General features: G+C 45.4%; 2 protein-coding genes across 2 annotated transcripts in view; both read right to left on the reverse strand.

The window, feature by feature from the left end:
- Positions 1–2,214: 2,214 nt before the first annotated feature.
- LOC132773552 (fucolectin-1-like) lies at positions 2,215–11,446 on the reverse strand. The gene is made up of 3 exons (XM_067467001.1): positions 11,379–11,446; positions 3,288–3,620; positions 2,215–2,390 (listed from the first exon to the last, which is right to left on the reverse strand). Exons 1-3 carry the CDS (start codon positions 11,444–11,446, stop codon positions 2,231–2,233), a joined length of 561 nt encoding a protein of 186 aa, XP_067323102.1. The 3' UTR covers positions 2,215–2,230.
- A 7,532-nt stretch (positions 11,447–18,978) lies between these two features.
- LOC132775177 (alanine aminotransferase 1) overlaps positions 18,979–21,826 on the reverse strand; it is a 55,583-nt gene continuing 52,735 nt past the window's right edge. The window contains 1 exon segment of the mRNA XM_067467220.1: positions 18,979–21,825. Within this exon segment, the coding sequence (XP_067323321.1) occupies positions 21,632–21,825 (194 nt within the window). The 3' untranslated portion in view covers positions 18,979–21,631.

Here is a 21,826-nt window from a genome sequence, read left to right on the forward strand (position 1 = left end):
GTGTTCAATCTCTCTCTATATATGTATATATGTAAAAATGTAATGTTCATTTGTGGGATTAACATAACTCAAAAACCACTAGACAAATTGCCGCCAAATTTGGCCACAAGGCACCTACTAACCCAAGGAGTGACCATAACTCAAAAACAAAATTAATTTTGTCATTTGGGAGTTGTAGTTGCTGGGATTTATAGTCCACCTATAGTCCATCAAAGAGCATTCTGAACTCCACCAATGATGGAATTGAACCAATCTTGGCACAGAGAACTCCAATGACAAACAGAGAATACTGGAAGGGTTTGGTGGGCATTGATCTTGAGTTTGAGACTTGTAGTTCACCTACATCCAGAGATCACTGTGAACTCAAACAATGATGGATCTGGACAGAGGCGGCTCCAGGTAATTTTCAACGGTAAGCAAACAGTATTTTTGTGCCCCCCCCCCCCAACCAATCACTGATATGTATTTTCTGTTCGTCATGGGAGTTCTGTGTGCCATATTTGGTTCAATCCCATCATTGGTGGAGTTCAGAATGCTCTTTGATTGTAGGTAAACTATACGGCCCGGCCCAGCGTACCTGTCCAAACGTAGCTCCTTCTACGTCCCGCCTAGGAATTTAAGATCTTCTGGAGAGGCCCTGTTCTCAGCCCCACCTCTATCACAAGTGAGGCTAGTGGGGACGAGGGACAGGGCCTTCTCGGAGGTGGCCCCCTGCCTGTGGAACTCACTCCCTGGGGAAATTAGATCGTCGTCATCCCTCCTCCCTTTCAGAAGGAAATTAAAAACATGGATATGGGACCAGGCCTTTGGGTAATTTGGCAGACTGACAAGGACAATGATGACTAGAGCTTTGGAAAGGATTGTGATAATGCTGAATGGACTTACGGATTACAGAACTCGGTGAAACGTTGGCCACCATACTGGCTTTTCTTGTTCTATTAGTTGTGATTGTATTAATTGAATGTTTTAATTATTTATAATTATTGTTGTTATATATTTTACTATGTTGAATTGTAGGCATCAAATATGTGCCGGTTGGAAGCCGCCCTGAGTCCCCCCCCCCCCCCAGGGGGTTGAGAAGGGTGGGGTAGAAATGCATGAAATAAATAAATAAATAAACTATACATCCCAGTAACTACAACTCGCATAAGTCAAGGTCTATTTTCCCCCAAGAGCACCTCAAGAGCGCCCCTGGGCAAAATCAACTATACAGCAAATGCTTACTTTGTGTAATGGTTTGAGCCGCCTCTGGATCTGGAACAAACTTGGCACGAGTACTCCATATGCCCAAATATGAACACAGATGGAGTTTGAGGAAAATAGACCTTGACATTTGGGAGCTGTAGCTAATGGGATTTATAGTTCACCTACAATCAAAGAGCATTCTGAATCTCACGAACGAGAGAATTGGGGCAAACTTCCTACAGAGAACCCCAATGACCAACAGAAAATACTTAAGGCCATTGAGTCCAACTCCTTTCACCTGGGCAAGAAAATGTAATCAAAGCCCTCCTGACAAAGAGCCATCCAGCCATAGATATAGAGAGATAGATATGATTCACACACAGAGAGATATATAATATCATAGATTTGAAAGGGACCCCTAAAGAAATGGGAACCTTAGATCGGGCTGACCATTTGGAATTCAGAGTTTGAAGGAGTGTGAGAATAGCTAACAAGAAGGAGGTCAGAGAAATGCCTTCATGTTTTGCAAAGGGTATTAAGCAGTGTGTTTGAGACCAAACCTTTGTTAAAGCAACTTTTCGTTTAACCAAGAAGCTTGCCTTTGCTTGTCTGGATTGTCTTGCAGTTCAAGTGTTCATGTTTTCAGGACTTTGTCATGCTCTCTTGGGATTCTGTTTTGCTGGTGCCGTTTTGGATCAAGCGTCAAAGTGTTATTTTGTATTGATCTTTTGGAACATTACCTTTGCTTTTAAGAACTTTTTACCTTTTATTTTTAATAAACTATAAAGACTTCTGTCTACTCTGAGGTGTGACAGGTTTTCCTTTTTATGAAGCACTTTACAAAAGAATTGTGCAAATACCTAAAACAACCACTAGGTGGAGTTCAGAAACCTTTTACTCTTGCCAAATCTTCCGCGTCTTAAAAAGATCCCATTTGGGGTCGGGGCCCACAGTTTAAGAAGCAATGGACTAGATGACCCTTAGGACCCCTTTGGCTGTAACTGTCCATTCCTGCTTTTATGTCCTCTTCCTTCCTCGAGGGTCCCTAGCATTCATCTCTCAGCCGGGAGCCATAGACTTCCAGCTCACAAAGGGTCAGGTATTCCGTCCGGTCAGGGATGACGATGCTCACGTAGCGGCCTTTGAGTCCGTTGCAACAAATGATGCTGAGGGAGCCAGCACTGCCATTGGTGACCGTCCCACAGCTGGAGGAGGAAAGAGATAATAAATCTATTATTTTTAAAAAATAGATGCTCAGGGTACATCTGTATTATTATTTCCTACTTTTGTGTCTTGGCCAAGAAGCAAAATAGATCACAAAAACACCCTTGGGGGGTGTTGCAAGGGGGTGTCAGAGGCGTCATCAAAGACCATCAGGAAAAACAGTATTTTCTATTGGCCATGGGGGTTCTGTTAGTCCAATTTTAGTGTTGGTGGGGTTCAGAGTGCTCTTTGATTGTAGGTGAACTATAAATCCCAGTCACTACAACTCCCAAATGTCAAGATCTATTTTCCTCAAACTCCACCAGTGTTCATATTTGGGCATATTGACAATTTGTGCCAAGTTTGGTCCAGATCCATCATTGTTTGAGTCCACAATTCTCTCTGGATGTAAGTGAACTACAACTCCCAAACTCAAGGTCAATGCCCACCAAACCCTTCTACTGTTTTCTGTTGGTCATGGAACTTCTGTGTGCCAAGTTTGGTTCAATTCCATCGTTGGTGGAGTTCAGAATGCTCTTTGATTGTAGGTGAACTATAAATCCCAGCAACTACAACTCCCAAATGACAAAATAAACCTCCCTCCCAAGCCCACCAGCATTCAGATTTGGGAATATTGGGTATTTGTGCCAAGTTTGGTCCAGTGAATAAAAATACTTCCTGAATATCAGACATTTACATTGAAGGAGCAAGACAAATAATGTTATGCTTGGGGGTCACCACAACAGGAAGAACTACATTAAGGGGTTGTGGCCTTAGGAAGGTTGAGAACCACTGGACTAGATGGTCTCTGGGGGGCCCTTCCCAATCTGTTATTTAGAGCTCTGAAACCTGGGGGTGGTTTGGAGTGGGTTTGGAATTTTAACCCATGCTCATCTTACACTGAGCCGCATTTGCCGTAGCCGTCTTGGTAGTCCCCAACGTGGATCCGAGCCCCCTTGATCCGCTCCGAGCAGCAGTCCGAGCGATTCTTGACCACAACGGCTTTGACGGCTAGGCGGGTGCCCAGGTCCACGCTCCACCAGGGTTCCGGCTCCTTTGTGGTGTGGCTGCAGGAGCCGTGGTCCCAGTCTCCATCCCGGTTCCCATCCACAGCGCTCTCCGCCCGGCTGAAGACCAAGCCACGTTGTGGGAAAGTGGACGATTGGGCTGCCGGACGACCCCTGGCCCAGTTTTGAGCTGTGGTCAAGAGAGAGGGCAGCAGGAGAGGGACACTGGTCAAGATACAGGATCACATATGTAGTTACCGACCTTAAGTCATGCATAACTATAGAAGGCTAGAGTTGGAAGAGACCCCAAGGGGCCACCCTGCCCAATCCTTTTGTGCCAGCAGATTAATCACCAGCTGCAACTGCAGTAAATCTTTGCCAAAGACAAAGTTTTGGCAGTTTAATCAACTTTCCCCATGATTTTGTGATAGAACCACTGAGGAAATGACATTTCTAATCGAGGAACAAAAATTGTATTACTTATTATTATTATTATTATTATTATTATTATTGTATTGTCGAAGGCTTTCATGGCCGAAATCACTCAGTTCTTGTGGGTTTTTTCGGGCTATATGGCCATGTTCTAGAGGCATTTCTCCTGACGTTTCGCCTGCATCTATGGCAGGCTTCCTCAGAGGGTGAGGTCTGCTGGAGCTGGGAAAAAAGGGGTTTATATATCTGTGGAATGACCAGGGTGAGACAAAAGGCTTTTGTAAGTTGGGCTAGGTGTGAATCTTTTCAACTGACCACCTTGATTAGCATACAATGGGCTGACTGTGCCTGGAGCAAACTCTTCTTGAAAGGTGATTAGATGTCCCTGCCTGTTTTTCTCTCTGCTGTTTTAATTTTAGAATTTTTTAATACTGGTAGCCAGATTTTGTTCATTTTCATGGTTTCTTCCTTTCTGTTGAAATTGTCCACATGTTTGTGGATTTCAATGGCTTCTCTGTGTAGTCTGACATGGTGGTTGTGAGAGTGGTCCAGCATTTTTGTGTTCTCAAATAAAATGCTGTGTCCAGGTTGGTTCCTCAGGTGCTCTGCTATGGCTGACTTCTCTGGTTGGAGTAGTCTGCAGTGCCTTTCATGTTCCTTGACTCGTGTTTGGGCAATGCTGCTTCGTTTGGTGGTCCCTCTGTAGACTTGTCTACACGGTAGACTCCTGCAGAGGTGAGAGGATCCCTCTTGTCCTTTGCTGAACGGAGCATTGGTTGGATTTTCTTGGTGGGTTTGTAGATTGTTTGTATGTTGTGTTTCCTCATCAGCTTCCCTATGTGATCAGTGGTTCCCTTGATGTATGGCAGGAACACTTTTCCTCTGGGTGGATCTTCATCTTGACTCTTGTGGCTTGTTCTTGGTCTTGCAGCTCTTCTGATGTCTGAGGTGGAGTCTCCATTGGCCTGGAGAGCCCAGTTGAGGTGGTTCAGTTCATCTTGGAGGAGGTGGGCTGCGCAGATCCTTTTTGCACGGTCTGCCAAGGCTTTGATGGTGCTTCTTTTTTGACTTGGGTGATGGTTGGAGTTTTTATGTAGATATCTATCTGTGTGTGTGGGTTTTCTGTAAACGGTGTGACCCAATTGTTGATCTGGTTTGCGGATGACTAGGACATCTAGAAAAGGCAGTCTTCCTTCCTTTTCTTTTTCCATAGTGAACTGGATGTTAGGGTGGATGCTGTTCAGATGTTCCAGGAACCTGTCGAGTTCTTCTTCTCCATGGCTCCAAATGGTGAAAGTGTCATCCACATATCTGAACCATATAGTGGGCTTTTTGGTTGCTGTTTCAAGAGCTTGTTTTTCAAATTGTTCCATGTAGAAGTTAGCTATGACTGGGCTGAGAGGGCTCCCCATAGCTACTCCATCTTTCTGTTCGTAGAATTCATTGTCCCACTGAAAATAGCTGGTGGTGAGGCAATGGTGAAACAGCACCGTGATGTCTTCTGGGAACCTCTGGTTGATGAGTGCCATGGTGTCTGCACCTGGGACCATGGTAAGGAAGCCTGCCATAGATGCAGGCGAAACGTCAGGAGAAATGCCTCTAGAACATGGCCATATAGCCCGAAAAAACCCACAAGAACTGAGGGATTATTATTATTATTATTATTATTATTATTATTATTATTATCTGAAACACAACAAGATGAGTCCAAAGCAGACACTCTGCTGGCTGTTGTATTGGATCACACGTCGGACACTTCCCACATGTCTAGGACTGTGTGATATATTGTAATTTTGTCAGCGCCGATTGTGTTTAAGTGCAGGCCAAGGTCTTTAGGCACTTGCACTCAGTGTGCCAATCACCACTAGGACCACCTTGACTGGCTTGTGCCAAAGTCTTTGCAGTTCACTCTTTAAATCCTCGTATTGTGTCAGCTTTTCCAGTTGTTTCTCTTCAATCCTGCTGTCACCTGGGATTGCGACATCGACAATCCATACTTTGTATTGTCGAAGGCTTTCATGGCTGGAATCACTCAGTTCTTGTGGGGTTTTTCGGGCTATATGGCCATGTTCTAGAGGCATTTCTCCTGACATTTCGCCTGCATCTATGGCAAGCATCCTCAGAGGTGAGGTCTGCTGGAACTGGGAAAAATCCATACTTTGTTTTTTAACATGATCGTGAGGTCAGGAGTATTGCGCTCCAAAACTGTCTGTCTGAATTTGGAAGTCCCAGAGTGGCTTGACATGTTCCTTCTCTGTAACTTTTTCCGGCTTGTGATCCCACCAGTTCTTTGTCGTAGGCAGATGGTGTTTGTGGCACAAGTTCCAATGAATCATCTGAGCAACGGTGTTGTGCCTCTGCTTGTAGTCTGTCAGCGTGATCTTCTTGCAGCAGCTGAGGATGGGATCTAGTGTTTCATCTGCTTCCTTGCAGAGTCTACATTTGGGATCTGTTGTCGACTTTTCAATTCTGGCTTTGATGGCATTGACTCTAATAGCTTGTTCTTGGGGTACCAGAATCAGGCCCTCCTTTGTCTCTATTCTTATTCTTATTCTTAATCTTAATCTTAATCTTAATCTTAATCTTAATCTTAATCTTAATCTTAATCTTATTCTTATTCTTATTCTTAATCTTAATCTTAATCTTAATCTTAATCGTATTCTTAATCTTAATCGTATTCTTAATCTTAATCTTAATCTTATTCTTAATCTTAATCTTAATCTTAGTCTTAATCTTATTCTTAATCTTAATCGTATTCTTATTCTTATTCTTAATCTTAATCTTAATCATCTTCATCTTCATCTTAATCTTAATCTTAATCTTATTCTTAATCTTAATCTTAATCTTAATCTTAATCTTATTCTTATTCTTATTCTTAATCTTATTCTTAATATCTTTATCTTTATCTTAATCTTAATCTTCTTAATCTTAATCTTAATCTTATTCTTATTCTTAATCTTAATCTTAATCTTAATCTTAATCTTAATCTTATTCTTATTCTTATTCTTAATCTTAATCTTATTCTTATTCTTATTCTTATTCTTATTCTTATTCTTAATCTTAATCTTAATCTTAATCTTAATCTTAATCTTATTCTTATTGACTCGCATTTTCTCTCCCCAAAGGAGACTCAACAAATGGCCATCCAACCTCTGAGGATGCCTGCCATAGATGCGAGCAAAACGTCAGGAGGGAATGCTTCTGGGACATGGCCAAACAGCCCAGAAAAGTCACAGCAACCCATCCAACTTATGTTTGAAAGTGCTCAATTGAAGGAGACTCCAAGGGATTCTTACCTCCTGGGGGTGGCAAACAGCCCTCTGCCTGCCTTGGCCAGTCCAGGAGCTCAGCGGCCAGTAGCCAGGTCCAGACCAAAGCCATCCTGAAAGTGGAAGGAGGAGAGCTGACTTGGAGAAGGAGCAAGGAGCTGAATGCAAGCCAACAGTGCGATGTGGCAGCTGAAAAAGCCAATGCTATTCTAGGCTGCATCAAGAGGACCAAAGTGTCTAGACCAGGCATGGGCATACTTTTGCCTTTAACTCCCACCGTCCACTTATGACAGTGAGTCCTTGACGGAGTACTTCCTCATTCTTACGCATGCTGCTGGAAGGTTTTATTACTTTGTAAATTAGCTAAATTAGCCTCTCCGCATAAAGCGGTACCTAAGTTTCCTACTTGACAGATGCAACTATCTTTCGGGCTGCACAGACCAGTGTTTCTCAATCTTCCTAATGCCGCGACCCCTTCGTACACTTCCTCATGTTTTGGTGACTCCCAACCATAACATCATTTTCGTTGCTTGTTCTGGAATGGCTGTTCCAGGGGCTCCAATTTTGTGTTTTGCACTGAGTGTTTGTTCATAGTCCTAAGTTGCAGGGACTTTGCAGATAGGCGGCTTCCTTTGGCTGCATTCATAGGGCAAGCCACCTGTCAATAATAGTTAGGATCCCTGGTCCCGCCCCTCTCTGGGTTTTTTGGAGGGAAGGGGCCATTTTTCAGTTAGTCTCAGCAAAGGAAGTCAATGCAGAGGATGTGTACAGACGTCCTCCTGTACAAAGGTTTCATCTCTTAAGACTTCCCAGGGGAGAACAGTCTTAAGCCTCTAAAGATTCCCAAAGGAAACAACCTAACAGCCCTGAGGAATTCCGGAGGGAATAACAGTTCTAATCATCAAGATCTCCAGCTAAGTGACTACAGGCCTGCTGGTACATCTGCTCGGTTCTGAGACGCAGTTCAGAGCTAGGTTCACAGCAGCCTGGGAGGAGCTAGAAAGGGGAATTTTCCTTTGAGCAAAGTTATTGAAGATAGTGCCTGTTCCCTGTGGACAAGTCTGAGAGAACTGTTTTTTTGCCAAGAAAACTTTACAATTCCTGTTTGTTCATCAATAAAAGACTGTTATATTTAAGCTCAAGCCTCCTAAAGACTGTTTAATGAGGGAAATTTTCCTAAAGGCTTCTTTTCAGGGGCCCTGGCTTCCCGCTGGATCTAAGCCGCACATCCTCTCTTAAAGGCACTTCATTTCAGATCCAGCGGCGACAGAACATTGCTACTTAATAAGTGTCATCTTGCTACTGTTATGAATCGTAATGTAAATACCTGATATGCAGGATGTATTTTCATTCACTGGACCAAATTTGGCACAAATACCCGATACTGGTGGGGTTGGGGGATTGATTTTGTCATTTGGGAGTTGTAGCTACTGGGATTTGTACTTCACCTACAATCAAAGAGCATTCTGAACTCCACCAACGATGGAATTGAACCAAACTTGGCACACAAAACTCCTATGACTAAAAAGAAAATACTGGAAAGGTTGGGTGGGTATCGACCTTGAGTTTGAGAGTTGTAGTTCACCTACATCCAGAGAGCACTGTGGACTCAAGCAATGATGGATCTGGACCAAACTTGGCACGAAGACTCAATACGCTCAAATATGAACACGGGAGGCGTTTTGAGGGAAATAGTCATTGACATTTGAGAGTTGTATTTGCTGGGATTTATAGTTCACCTACAATCAAAGAGCATTCTGAACCCTACCAAAGACAGAATTGGGCCAAACCTCCCACACAGAACCCCCATGACCAAAAGAAAATACTGTGGGTTGTTGTAGGTTTTTCCGGGCTATATGGCCATGTTCTGGAGGCAATTTTTCTCCTGACGTTTCGCCTGCATCTATGGCAAGCATCCTCAGAGGTAATGAGGTAATGACCTCATTACCTCTGAGGATGCTTGCCATAGATGCAGGCGAAACGTCAGGAGAAAAATTGCCTCCAGAACATGGCCATATAGCCCGGAAAAACTTACAACAACCCATGGATTCCGGCCATGAAAGCCTTCGACAATACAGAAAATACTGTGTTTTATGATGGTCTCTGGTGACCCCTCTGGCACCCCCTCATGACCCCCTCAGGGGTCCCGACCCACAGGTTGAGAAACACTGAGCTAGACTATTAATAGTCAGGAGCTCACTCCGACCCAGGCTGCCTTCGAACTCATGACTTCTTGGTCAGTAGTGATTTAATGCAGCTGGATACTAACTAGCTGCACCACAACCCGGTTCTTAACAACAGGCAGGCTGTTAGGAATTGTGGGAGTTGAAGTACAAAACATCCGGAGGGAGGGCCCAAGTTGTCCCATGCCTGGTCTAGATCAAGGGAAGTCATAGTCCCATTCTCTATTGACCAAAACAAGTTTACCTTTGGGGCAGCAATTGGGGGTCAATGGTCCTTTCTGGATGCCACACCATTCCTTTCCAGGGAACAGATCCAAGGCATTCCCCAAATCGAAGGCGCTTCTGCTTCAGTCCGAAGCGAAAAGGGGAGAACCCTGCAAACCTGGGTTTTTATCTTCTTTCCAGAAGGAGGTTCAAAGCAGCGGAGCCAATTGGAAAAGAACTGAGTGGCAGGCTGACAGATCTTATCAAAGACAGGCTGACTTTCTTTCAAACAGGTGGACATTTCCAACAGAAAGGAAAAACCATAAAAATGAACAAAATCCAGCTACCGGTATTTAAAAACTCTAAAATCAGGGCAGTAAATAAAGAAGATTAAAGTGTTGAGCTGCTGAGCTTGTTGACCAAAAGGTCACAGGTTTGATTCCGGGGAGCGGCGTGAGCTTCCACTGTCAGCCCCAGCTTCTGCCAACCTAATAATAATAATAATAATAACAATAATAAACCTTTATTTGTACCCCGCTACCATCTCCCAAAGGACTCGGTGCGGCTTACAAGAGGCCAAGCCCAAATACATCAGTAAAACAACAACAACAACAATACAACAATAAATAAACTCATAAACAAGCAGTAAACATTAACAATAACACCTAGCAGTTCGAAAACATGCAAATGTGAGTAGATCAATAGGTACCGCTCTGGCAGGAAGGTAACGGCGCTCCATGCAGTCATGCCAGTGGCCACATGACCTTGGAGGTGTCTATGGACAACGCCGGCTCTTCGGCTTAGAAATGGAGATGAGTACCACACCCCAGAGTCGGATGCAACTGGACTTAATGTCAAGGGACAACCTTTACCTTTACCTAAATAAAGAGGGACACTCCAAAATAGAAGAATTCCAGACAGGGATTAATCAGGGCCAACTAATCACCTCCCAACAAAGGATCCCCCCAATCAGCAACCATCCACAGTGGGTTAAACCCCTGTGCCGGCAGGACTGAAGACCGACAGGTTGCAGGTTCGAATCCGGGGAGAGCTCGGATGAGCTCCCTCTATCAGCTCCAGCTCCTCATGTGGGGACATGAGAGAAGCGTCCCACAAGGATGATAAAAACATCAAATCATCCGGGCGTCCCCTGGGCAACGTCCTTGAAGACAGCAAATTCTCTCACACCAGAAGCGACTTGCAGTTTCTCAAGTTGCTCCTGACACAACAAAAAAAGCAACCACCCAGGCTTTGAAGCTGCAAGTCCATTCAATGCTAATCAAAGTGGCCATTTGCAACATTCACACCTACCTCAAGCAGACAAGAGTTCTTTCTCCCACCCTGGACATCATTCCACAGATAGATATACCCTGTTTTCCTAATTTCCAATTGACCTCACAATTTCTGAAGATGCCTCAGAGCAGCTCAGTGATTCCAGCCTTGAAAACCTTTGACGACACAGTGCACTTTTTGCACATTGCATTTGTCAGCAAATACTTTTTTTGTTTTCAGGATTTGAAAATGGAGGGAGCATTAGATTTGGTGATATATGAGACTCAAATCACTCGACTCCTCTTGTGCTGGGAACAAAGTCCGACCCAATCAGTAGGTCAGATCGACCTGGTTCCTTGGAAACAGGAACATCATTGCAAGACAAAGGGAGTCTTTCCACCAAACCGGTCTTCTGCTCCACAGATCTATCAGCTCAATGGCTTAGCTGCCTGCAACTTTTCCCCAACTTTTTCATCAGTTAAGCATACAGTATATTAGGCATGGTTAGGTACCGTCGGAATCTTCGTAATTTGGAATAAAGTCAGAAAAATTAGCTGTTTGAAACGATTTCGAAGTTTTAAAGGAAACCGGAAGTCCTTTTGCCCTTCCGAAGCTTCTCTCGCCATTTTTCTTCCGACTCAGCGGAGAAGTTTTGGTGAGCGGAGGGGCATGGTTTCAGCACAGCAGCCATCGCGCTATATAAATAAATAATAAATAAATAAACTTTATTTATACCCTCACTGCAGAAGAAGATGCAGGTCAAGAATAGGGCTCCACAGCCACCTACAGACTCACAAGAATTCTGATCCTGGAAGACTATCCTACTCGGCCAACGAGGAATCACCTAACTAACTAACTAACTAACTCCACTTGTCACTTCTTTCCAGGACGAAGAGGAGGAAGCCTTGGGGAGAATCACCCTCTTGGTTTGTCCATTTAACCAATTACAGATCCACCTCACCGTAATTTTGCCTAGCCCACATTGGACTGGTTTCCTTGCCAGAAGGTCATGGGGGACCTTGTCAAAGAAGGCCTTCCTGAAATCCAGGAAGGAAGGAAGGAAGGAAGGAAGGAAGGAAGGAAGGAAGGAAGGAAGGAAGGAAGGAAATTATTATTTCATCTACAAAATACTTGCCATGCAAGCATGTAGCATAAGCAAAAGGAAAGAGAAATGCCCTTTTTGGAGGAAATGTTGCAAAGCCACCAAGTCCCTCATTGCATCAGAACTGATGCAATATGCAATGCAAATTAGGAACAATGCACCTAGTTTGTTAACAAATGTATTCTTTTTCAGTGTATCCAACCAAACAAATCTTGGTGACTCAAGGTGATTGACACTGGAGGATTTTTAGCCTTGGTTCAACAAGTTGTAGTTCTACAAGTTGTAGTTCTACAAGACTTTGAGCCTTCTTTGCCAAAGTATAGACCTCACTACCTCTGAGGATGCTTGCCATAGATACAGGTGAAACGTCAGGAGAGAATGCCTCTAGACCATGGCCATATAGCCCGAAAAAACCTACAACAACCCAAAGTATAGATTTAATGCATTTCGACAGCACTTGAACTGCCATGGCTCAATGCAATAGAATCCTGGGATTTATAGTTTGGCGAGGCACCGGCGCTATTTGGCAGAGAAGGCTCAGCTTGTTTTGTGGATTGCAAAGGCTCAGCCCAGAAAAACCCAAAGGTGGCTGCAGAGAGGGAGAGGCTTATTTGCACAAAGTCTCCTTGCGTTCTTGGCACCGGAGCCATTGTCTTGGCACTGACCGGAGATAAGGGAGAACGTTTGCAAATGTGTATGACGTCCACGTGTTTGATTTGCAACCATTTCCATTGTATTCCCAGGTCATCTCTGCTGTTGAACCTGTGGAAACCCATGTCAGTCATCACAGAATCAAAGAACAATAGAGTGGGAAGAGACCCCAAAGGCCATCCAGCCCAACCCCCTTGAAGCCCACCATTCTTGCACTCTATTCCACTGTGATTCCTTACTTCTGACACTTCGTCTAAAATGTATGACAATGTTGCACAATTAAATGAAGGTTAAGGTTGGAAAGTGTGACCCAATGTGCAACTAAATGGGCACGAGCCTTTGTTGATCCCTGGACGCCTCTGTGCGCATCAGTGCCAAATGCTGCTTCCCCTAACGTAATGGAAGCAGCTATTCAACAGGCTGCTTCCAAATGTTTTCCAAAGGGGAACAAGATACCGATATGATCCCAGCTTGTAAATGCTTTTCAAATTAATTTAAATCAGTGCTGCTTTACATAGGAAAATTTGTCTGGTGTTTTAAAATATATATATATATATATATATATATATATATATACACACACACACACACACACACACACACACACACACTTTTCGTTCTGGCCAATCGGCTTGCTAATCTGTTAGGAAGTTCATTTTGGATCCTGATCCTATCCTCTGGGACATGAGCAATCGTTCCCAAATTCGTATCTAATATTGATGGCACCAATTTTTGTGAGAAAACTAGCTTCGAGAAAACTTTAAGGCTTTCAATGTGATGGAGTCTCCTCCTCCGGGGGCTTTTCTGTAGCGTCTAGATGGCTATCTGTCAGAAAGACTTGGATGGTGTCTTCCTGCCCAGAAAAGCAGGGTTGGATTAGCTGGCCCTTGGTGTCTCCAACACTAGGATTCCATGATTCCCGATCTATGTATTTGGGAAAAGTGGGCTTTCAAAGCTGCTCTCCAAGGTGCTGAAGCCATTTGGGACTCCAAAGTAGTATCATAGAATCATAGAATCAAAGAGTTGGAAGAGACCTGGTGGGCCATCCAGTCCAACCCCATTCTGCTGAGAAGCAGGAATATTGCATTCAAAGCCCCAAGAGGTGGCCATCCAGCCTCTGTTTAAAAGCTTCCAAAGAAGGAGCCTCCACCACATTCTGGGGCAGAGAGTTCCACTGCTGAACGGCTCTCACAGTCAGGAAGTTCTTCCTCATGTTCAGATGAAATCTCCTTTCTTGTAGTTTGAAGACATTGTTCCACGTCCTAGTCTCCAGGGAAGCAGAAAACAAGCTTGCTCCCTCCTCCCTGTGGCTTCCTCTCACGTATTTATACATGGCTATCATGTCTCCTCTCAAACTTCTCTTCTTTAGGCTAAATATGCCCAGCTCTTTAAGCCGCTCCTCATAGGGCTTGTTCTCCAGACCCTTGACATTTTAGTTGCCCTCCTCTGGACACATTCCAGTTTGTCAACATCTCTCTTCAATTGTGGTGCCCAGAATTGGACACAATATTCCAGGTGTGGTCTAACCAAAGTGGAATAGAGCATGGGGAGCATGACTTCCCTAGATCTAGACACTATGCTCCCATTGATGCAGGCCAAAATCCCATTGGCTTTTTTTGCCGCCACATCATTGTTGGCTCATGTTTAACTTGTTGTCCACGAGGACTCCAAGATCTTTTTCACATGTACTGCTCTCAAGCCAGCCATTGTCCCCCATTCTGTCTCTTTGCATTTCGTTTTTTCTGCCTAAGTGGAGTCTCTTGCATTTGTCACTGTTGAACTTCATTTTGTTAGTTTTGGCCCATCTCTCTAATCTGTCAAGATCGTTTTGAATTCTGCTCCTGGGTGTAGTTTGAATTCTTCTTTGGTGATTTCTCCCTTTTTCCACTTCTTGTGCATGTATCTTTTGTGTTTTAGCACAGTTAGAACTTCTTTGGACATCCATTATGGCTTCTTTGCAACTTGTGCTATTTTTTCTCTTTGTTGGCACAGTTTGCAATTGCACCTTGAGTATTTCACTCTTGAGAAATTCCCATCAATCCGTAACTCCCTTGTCTTTTAGTATATATACTTTTCATTCAACCCTCTCTCTGTCTCCCCCCCCTCTCTCTCTCACACACACACACACGAGGATTGAATGAAAAGTAATGCCTCCACCTTCATAAAACTCCCATTCTTGCGGAAGTAACTGACTTTTCATTCAACCCTCATACATGGGGCTCCAAAGTCCTGTAGATCAGGATGATTTTTGAACACATGGAGAGAATTGCGGGTTGACCTTCAGGAGATCAGGGTTGAAATCCCCAATTAGACAGGGAAAAGCACAGGGTGAGCTTGGGTGATCCACACTCTCAGAACCTGTCTTCCTCCACAACAGAAAGGAGAATCGTACTCGCCATTTGCTAAATATTTATGACCTCGTCCACTCCCGGCCTTCAGAAGTGAGACTTTGGGTTTTCTGGAGCTGAGATGGTGCGGCCTGTCCAAAGTCACCCAACGGGTTTCCAAGGCTGAGCAGGGATTCCTAGCATTCAGGTGGAATCTATCTCCTTTCCTGCAATTTGAATCCAACGGCTCCACTGTGTCCTCATCTCTAGATCAGCAGAAAACAACTTTGTCTTCTCCTCAATGGGATACCCTTTTAGATAGTTAGCACTTCATCACACTAGAGGATGAATCCACTTTACAAAGGTCCCTCGCTACTTCGCGGTTCACTTTTCGCGGACTCGCTATTTCACGGTTTTTCAATATGGACTTAAGAGCATTTGTCTGGAGGGAGAGGCCACCACTGCGGATAAAGCCGGACTTGAGGATTATGTGAACAATACGCTCAAGGAGGGTTGTGTAGTGTATAACTGTGTTGCAGGTTCCCGGATCCCCAGATTCAAACCTGCAACCTTTTGGTCAGCAAGTTCAGCAGCTCAGCGGTTTAACCCACTGCACCACCGAGGGCTCATGAGTGTAGCTTTACCCTATTCAAGTACATATAGGATCTGTGCCCATACATCCCTTGCAAATGTGCCAGAATGCACGTATGCCATGGAAATAATGCAGTTTGACTCCACTTTGACATAGAATCCTAGAATCAAGAGTTGGAAGAGACCTCCTGGGCCATCCAGTCCAACCCCATTCTGCCAAGAAGCAGGAATATTGCATTCAAAGCACCCCTGACAGATGGCCATCCAGCTTCTGTTTAAAAGCTTCCAAAGAAGGAGCCTCCACCACACTCCGGGGCAGAGAGTTCCACTACTGAACGGCTCTCACAGCCAGGAAGTTCTTCCTCATGTTCAGATGGAATCTCTTTTCTTGTAGTTTGAAGCCATTGTTCCGCGTCCTAGTCTCCAGGGAAGCAGAAAACAAGCTTGCTCCCTCCTCCTCCCTGTGGCTTCCTCTCAAATATTTATCCATGGCCATCATCATATCTCCTCTCAGCCTTCTCTTTTTCAGGCTAAACATGCCCAGCTCCTTAAGCCGCTCCTCATAGGGCTTGTTCTCCAGACCCTTCATCATTTTAGTAGCCCTCCTCTGGACACATTCCAGCTTAGAGTCAATATCTCTCTTGAATTGTGGTGCCCAGAATTGGACACAATATTCCAGGCGAGACACAATATTCCAGGTGTGGTCTAACCAATATCCTTGTCTCAATGTTGTGGAATCCTGGGAATTACTCTTTGGTGAGAGATCAGCACTATTTGGCCGAGAAGGCTTATAGAAAGCTATAGGGTGGGAATATTATTGGGTTATTTTTGTATTTTATTCCTTTGTTTGGTCTTATTTTTTATTTCTGACTAGCCGTCCCCTGCCATGCGTTGCTGTGGCCCAGGTTGTATATATGGGTGTAGTGTGTGTATATATGTCTATATATTTGTCTATATATGTGTGTTTGTATATATATGTGTGTGTGTGTGTGTGGGTGCATATATATGTGTGGGTATATATTTGTGTATTTGTGTGTTTATATGTGTACATGCATATTGTGTATGTGTGTGTGCTTGTCTATATGCATATTTGTGTGTATATATGTATGTATGTGGATATGTATGTGCAACTGTATATGTATATATGTATATGTATGTGTGTATATATTTGTGTGTTTATAAGTGTACATGCATATTGTGTATATGTGTGTGCTTGTCTATATGCATATTTGTGTGTATAAATGTATGTATGTGGATATGTGTGTGCAACTTTATATGTATATATGAATGTGTGCATGTATATGTGCATGTGTATATGCATATATGTATGTATATGTATGTGTGTATTTGTGTGTGTTTGTGCATATATATACATGTGTGTGTATGAATGTGTGCATGTGCATATATATATGAGTGTATGTGTATATATGGTGTATTGTTGGGGTTTTTAAGTCTGTTCCGCTGGAGTTGTGTGTGTGCGCGTGCGTGCATGTGTGTTTGTGTTTATGGGTGATGGACACTCCTTAGACTGTTAAGTGTATTGTGTCCAAATTTCATGTCAATTCATTCAGTGGTTTTTGAGTTATGTTAAACCTCCCAATGAACATTACATTTTTATTTATATAGATTTTAATTTGTTGGATATCAGTTGCATTGTAAACATCTTCATGAAGCAATTGAATCTCTATTTTAGCTTGCGGGTGCAAGAACCAACACTAGATGGCGCCAAAGTGATTGAGGAAAAAGGGGCAGCATCTGGTCAACAGAGTGGACAAGGCTCCAAAAGTCCAGTCCAAGGCTATAATAAGATAGATCTCCCAAATGGCCCAGTCCTTGGAACATGGGGTGCCAAAATACAAGGGATGTCTGCGAATTAATCCTAAATATATTTCCTTTCCAAACTGTGGTGCGGTTCCTGTACAACATGTATGGGCAAATCCAGGCCCGGGGACCTTGGGCTCTTTTCTCAGGCCCTCCTCTCCTTCACCACCCTATCCCTCCTCCCTTCTCTCTTTTCTTTCTCCTTCCCTTCCATACCTCCCTCTTTCTTCTTCCCTCCCTTCCACCCTTTCTTCGTTCCCTCTTTCCCCCGTCCTTCCCTCTTTTTTCTCCTTCCTTCCTTCCTTCCTTCCTTGCCTTTTTGTCTTTCCTTCCTTCCTTCCCTCCTACCTCCCTCCTTCCTTTTTTCCCCTTCCATCCCTTTCTTTCCCCCTTCCTTATCTTTCTCCTTCCTTCCTTCCTTCCTTGTTCTTACTTTCCTTTCCTGATCTTTCTCCTTCCTTCCCTTTTGTCTTTTCTTCCTTCCTTCCTCCTTCCTTCTCTTCCCTTCCCTTCCCTTCATTTCCCTGCCTTTCCTTTCCTTCCCTTCCCTTCCCTTCCCTCCCTCCCTCCCTCCCTTCCTTCCTTCCTTCCTTCCTTCCTTCCTTCCTTCCTTCCTTCCTTCCCTTTTGTCTTTCCTTCCATCCTTCCCCCCCTTCCTTATCTTTCTCCTTCCTTCCTTCCTTCCTTCCTTCCTTCCTTCCTTCCTTCCTTCCTTCCTTCCTTCCTTGGTCTTATTTTCCTCCTTCCTGATCTTTCTCCTTCCTTCCTTCCTTCCTTCCTTCCTTCCTTCCTTCCTTCCTTCCTTCCCTTTTGTCTTTCCTTCCTTCCTCCTTCCTTCCTTCCTTCCCTTTTGTCTTTCCTTCCTTCTTTCTTTCCTCCCACCTTCTCCTCCCTTCCCTTCCTTTCCCTACCCTTCCTTTCCCTTCCCTTCCCTTCCCTTCCTTCTTTCCTTCCTTCCTTCCTTCCTTCCTTCCTTCCTTCCCCCCTTTTCCTTTTCCTTCCTCCTTTCTTCCTGCGAATATTTAGCTGGGAGAAAAGAAGGTGAAGAGGGAACATGAGATGTCTTAAGATTTCCAAGGGTGTCCTATTGAAGTCGGGGCTGGCTTTCTGCTGCTCTAGGGACCAGGGCACAAGAAGGGAGCCATGGCTTCAAATGACAGGGAAAGAGATGTGGCTGAAAAGATTAGGAAGAACTTCCTGAGAGTGAGAGGTATTGGAGGCTGCCTCAGAGTGTGATGGAGTCTCAGGAGGCTTTTCTGCAAAGGCTGTCTGTTGGGAGTGCTTTAGTTGTGCCTTCTTGTATGGCAGGGGGTTGGACTGGATGGCCCTTGGGGGTCCCGTCCAACTCTAGGATTCTATGTCAGAAGTAGGCAATATGGGAATCTAATGGAGACACTTTTTCCTCTCCTGTCCACCATCTCATTGTGATCAAGGCCAACCTTTTGGGATCCAAACTTTTCCCGTGTTCCCTGCACTTTCTGCTTCCAAAAGAGAAGAGGAAGAGGAGGAAAGGGGCTTGGGGATAACCCCCTCCCTCCTAGCCCACCCACCCCACTCCGGCCAGCCATGCAGCCCCCAAGTTAGAAAGCTTGCCTATGCATTCTGCAAAACCACCTTGCAATTCTGTTATTCTCAGGGTTAAAGAGCATTATCTTTGCAGGGAGAAGGATGGACTAGATGTCCTCTGGGTCCCCCCTTCCAAGTTCGACAGCACCGCCATGACGTTATCCATTTGTTTTTCTCCACTAAGTGGGTTTTATTGATCCTTTTTTTGTCCATCTCCCTCATTCACAGAAATTAAAAGACCAGGAGGAGGAAACGACTGCAAAGACCCAAAACCTGAGCCCAAATGTCCGTGTTGGAAAACTACATTGGGGCAAACCGTACAAGACCACAAGACCACGCCTGGCTGCTGCTTCTCTCATTCTTTGGGGTCACCATGGATGGCGACCCACATCCATAAAGGCCTTGGACACCCCTTGGAGAGAAGCCTCAAATCAAAGTTAAGTATACCAAAGGAAGGTCCCCCAAAAGGCACATTTCCCTCCCTGGCATTGCAGGAATGGGAAGAAAGGTGGTTGGTCACTTCCAGTGGGCACCATGGCAGGTGTTGGGCCTTTGCCTTGGCTGAAGGGGTACTCATGAGAGGTCAGATGGTTCTAGGAAGTGGACGATGGACCATGCCCTTCTGGTCATGTGTTCATCCAGCTGCTTGAACCTTTAAAGGTGATAGATAACTGAGAAAGGATGATTGCAGCATTGGCATTACAGGGACAGGAAGGAAGAGCGCTGATGGGAAGCCTAGTTCTTTCTGTGGGCACCATACCGACCACTGATGTCTCCTGCAGCCAGAGGTCCCCATGAGATCTTGGACGGTACTCTGAAGTGGACAATGGGAGGGCAGCCTTTCTCTGGGCAACATGGTGGGCGCTGGATGTGGCCAAAGGGGTGCCCATGAGATGTTGGATGGTGCTTGGAAGCGGACAACAGAGCCTTGGTTTCCTGGATTTGCTCCTTCTATGGGCACCATGGTGGACACTGACTTCCGTTGCGGCCAAAGGGGCACCCATGAGAGGTTGGATGGTGCTTGGAAGTGGACAACGCATCCAGTCCTGATCTTGGTCTCCTGGGTTCGCTTCTTCTATGGGCACCATGGTGGGCACTGGCCTATGTTGCAGCCAAATGAGCACCTATGAGAGGTTGGATGGAGCTTGGAAGTGGACAATGCAGCCAGTCTTGACCTTGGTCTCCTGGGTTAGCTCCTTCTATGGGCACCATGGTGAGTGCTAGCCTATGCTGCAGCCAAAGGAGTACCCATGAGATGTTGGATGGTGCTTGGAAATGAACAACGCAGCTAGTCCTGACCTTGGTCTCCTGGGTTAGCTCCTTCTATGGGCACCATGGTGGGCACTGGCCTATGTTGCAGCCAAAGGAGCACCCATGAGAGGTTGGATGGTGCTTGGAAGTGGACAACGCATCCAGTCCTGACCTTGGTTTCCTGGATTTGCTCCTTCTATGGGCATCATGGTGGGCACTGGCCTATGTTGCAGCCAAAGGAGCAATCATGAGATGTTGGATGGTGCTAGGAAGTGGACAACAGAGCCAGTCCTGACCTTGGTTTCTTGGATTTGCTCCTTTTATGGGCACCGTGGTGGGCAGTGGCCTATGTTGCAGCCAAAGGAGCAATCATGAGATGTTGGATGGAGCTTGGAAGTGGACAACGCAGCCAGTCCTGACCTTGGTTTCCTGGGTTAGCTCCTTCTATGGGCACCACGGTGGGCACTGGTCTATGCTGCAGCCAAAGGAGCACCCATGAGATGTTGGATGGCTTGGAAGTGAACAACGCAGCTAGTCCTGACCTTGGTCTCCTGGGTTAGCTCCTTCTATGGGCACCATGGTGGGCACTGGCCTCTGTTGCAGCCAAAGGAGCACCTATGAGATGTTGGATGGTGCTTGGAAGTGGACAATGCAGCCAGTCCTGACCTTGGTCTCCTGGGTTTGCTCCTTCTATGGGTACCATGGTGGGCACTGGCCTCCATTGTGGCCAAAGGGGTACCTATGAGATGGTGAATAGTGCTTGGAAGTGAGTAATGGACCGTGACCTTCTGGGTCAAATGCCCAAGCAAGTGGCACATGCCTCCTGCTTGAATTCTTAAAGTTGACCAGGGAAGAGATGGATGCAAAGGTGATTACACCGTTGGCATTTTGGGAATGGGACAGACAATGGATGGGCAACCTGATTCTTTCTGTGTTGGCCAATATAGGGTCTGTTGTGGTCAACAGGACCCATGGGATGTCAGACAGTGTTTGGAAGTGGACGATGGAAGCAGTCCTGACCTTGTCCTTCTGGGTGGCCTCTTTCTGTGGCTGTCACTAGATTCTACTATGGTCAAACCAATGGGATGTTGCTCTAAGTGGACGATGGAGCCCGCCAACTGGCCCGTGTTTCCTATTTGAATGTGGGAGGGGTTGACTGACATGGTGATGGCACCATTGGCATGGCAGGAATGGGAAGGAAGATGGATAGTTTTCTATGGGCAGCGTGGTGTTCAATGGGCTCGGATGCAGCAAATGGTAGCCATGAGACAGTGCTCTGAAGTGGACAATGGGTGGGCAAGCTGGTTCCTTCTGCGTTGGGCACCAGGCTCTGCCATGGCTGAAGGCGTTCCCTTGAGATGTCCAATGGTGCTTGGATTTGGGCCCTTCTGGGTCAAATGTCCAGGCCATTGGCATTTGCCTCCCACTTGAACCTCTAAAGGGGGTAGATGGATAGATAACCAAGGAGGAATGGGGAGGAAGATGGATGGTTCTTCCTGTGGACACTGGGGCAGGCAATGGCCTCTGCTGTGGCCAAAAGGGTCCCATGAGAAGTGGACAATGGAGCTCAGAAGAAGAGGATGGAGCTGGTCCTGGCGGTGCCTGTCTGGGTCAAAAGTCCAGCCAACTGGCACATGCCTCCTGCTAGAGTCTTTAAAGATGACTTGAGCACCGAATGTGGGCCCAAGCTCCCATGCCAACAGTGTTGGGCCATTACTGGCCGGCCTTCTTGGACGTCCTTGCTGCCTCGTTCTGGGGCTGC

Source organism: Anolis sagrei, chromosome 4 (assembly GCF_037176765.1).
Source record: "Anolis sagrei isolate rAnoSag1 chromosome 4, rAnoSag1.mat, whole genome shotgun sequence".
NCBI classification, from domain to species: Eukaryota; Metazoa; Chordata; class Lepidosauria; order Squamata; family Dactyloidae; genus Anolis; species Anolis sagrei.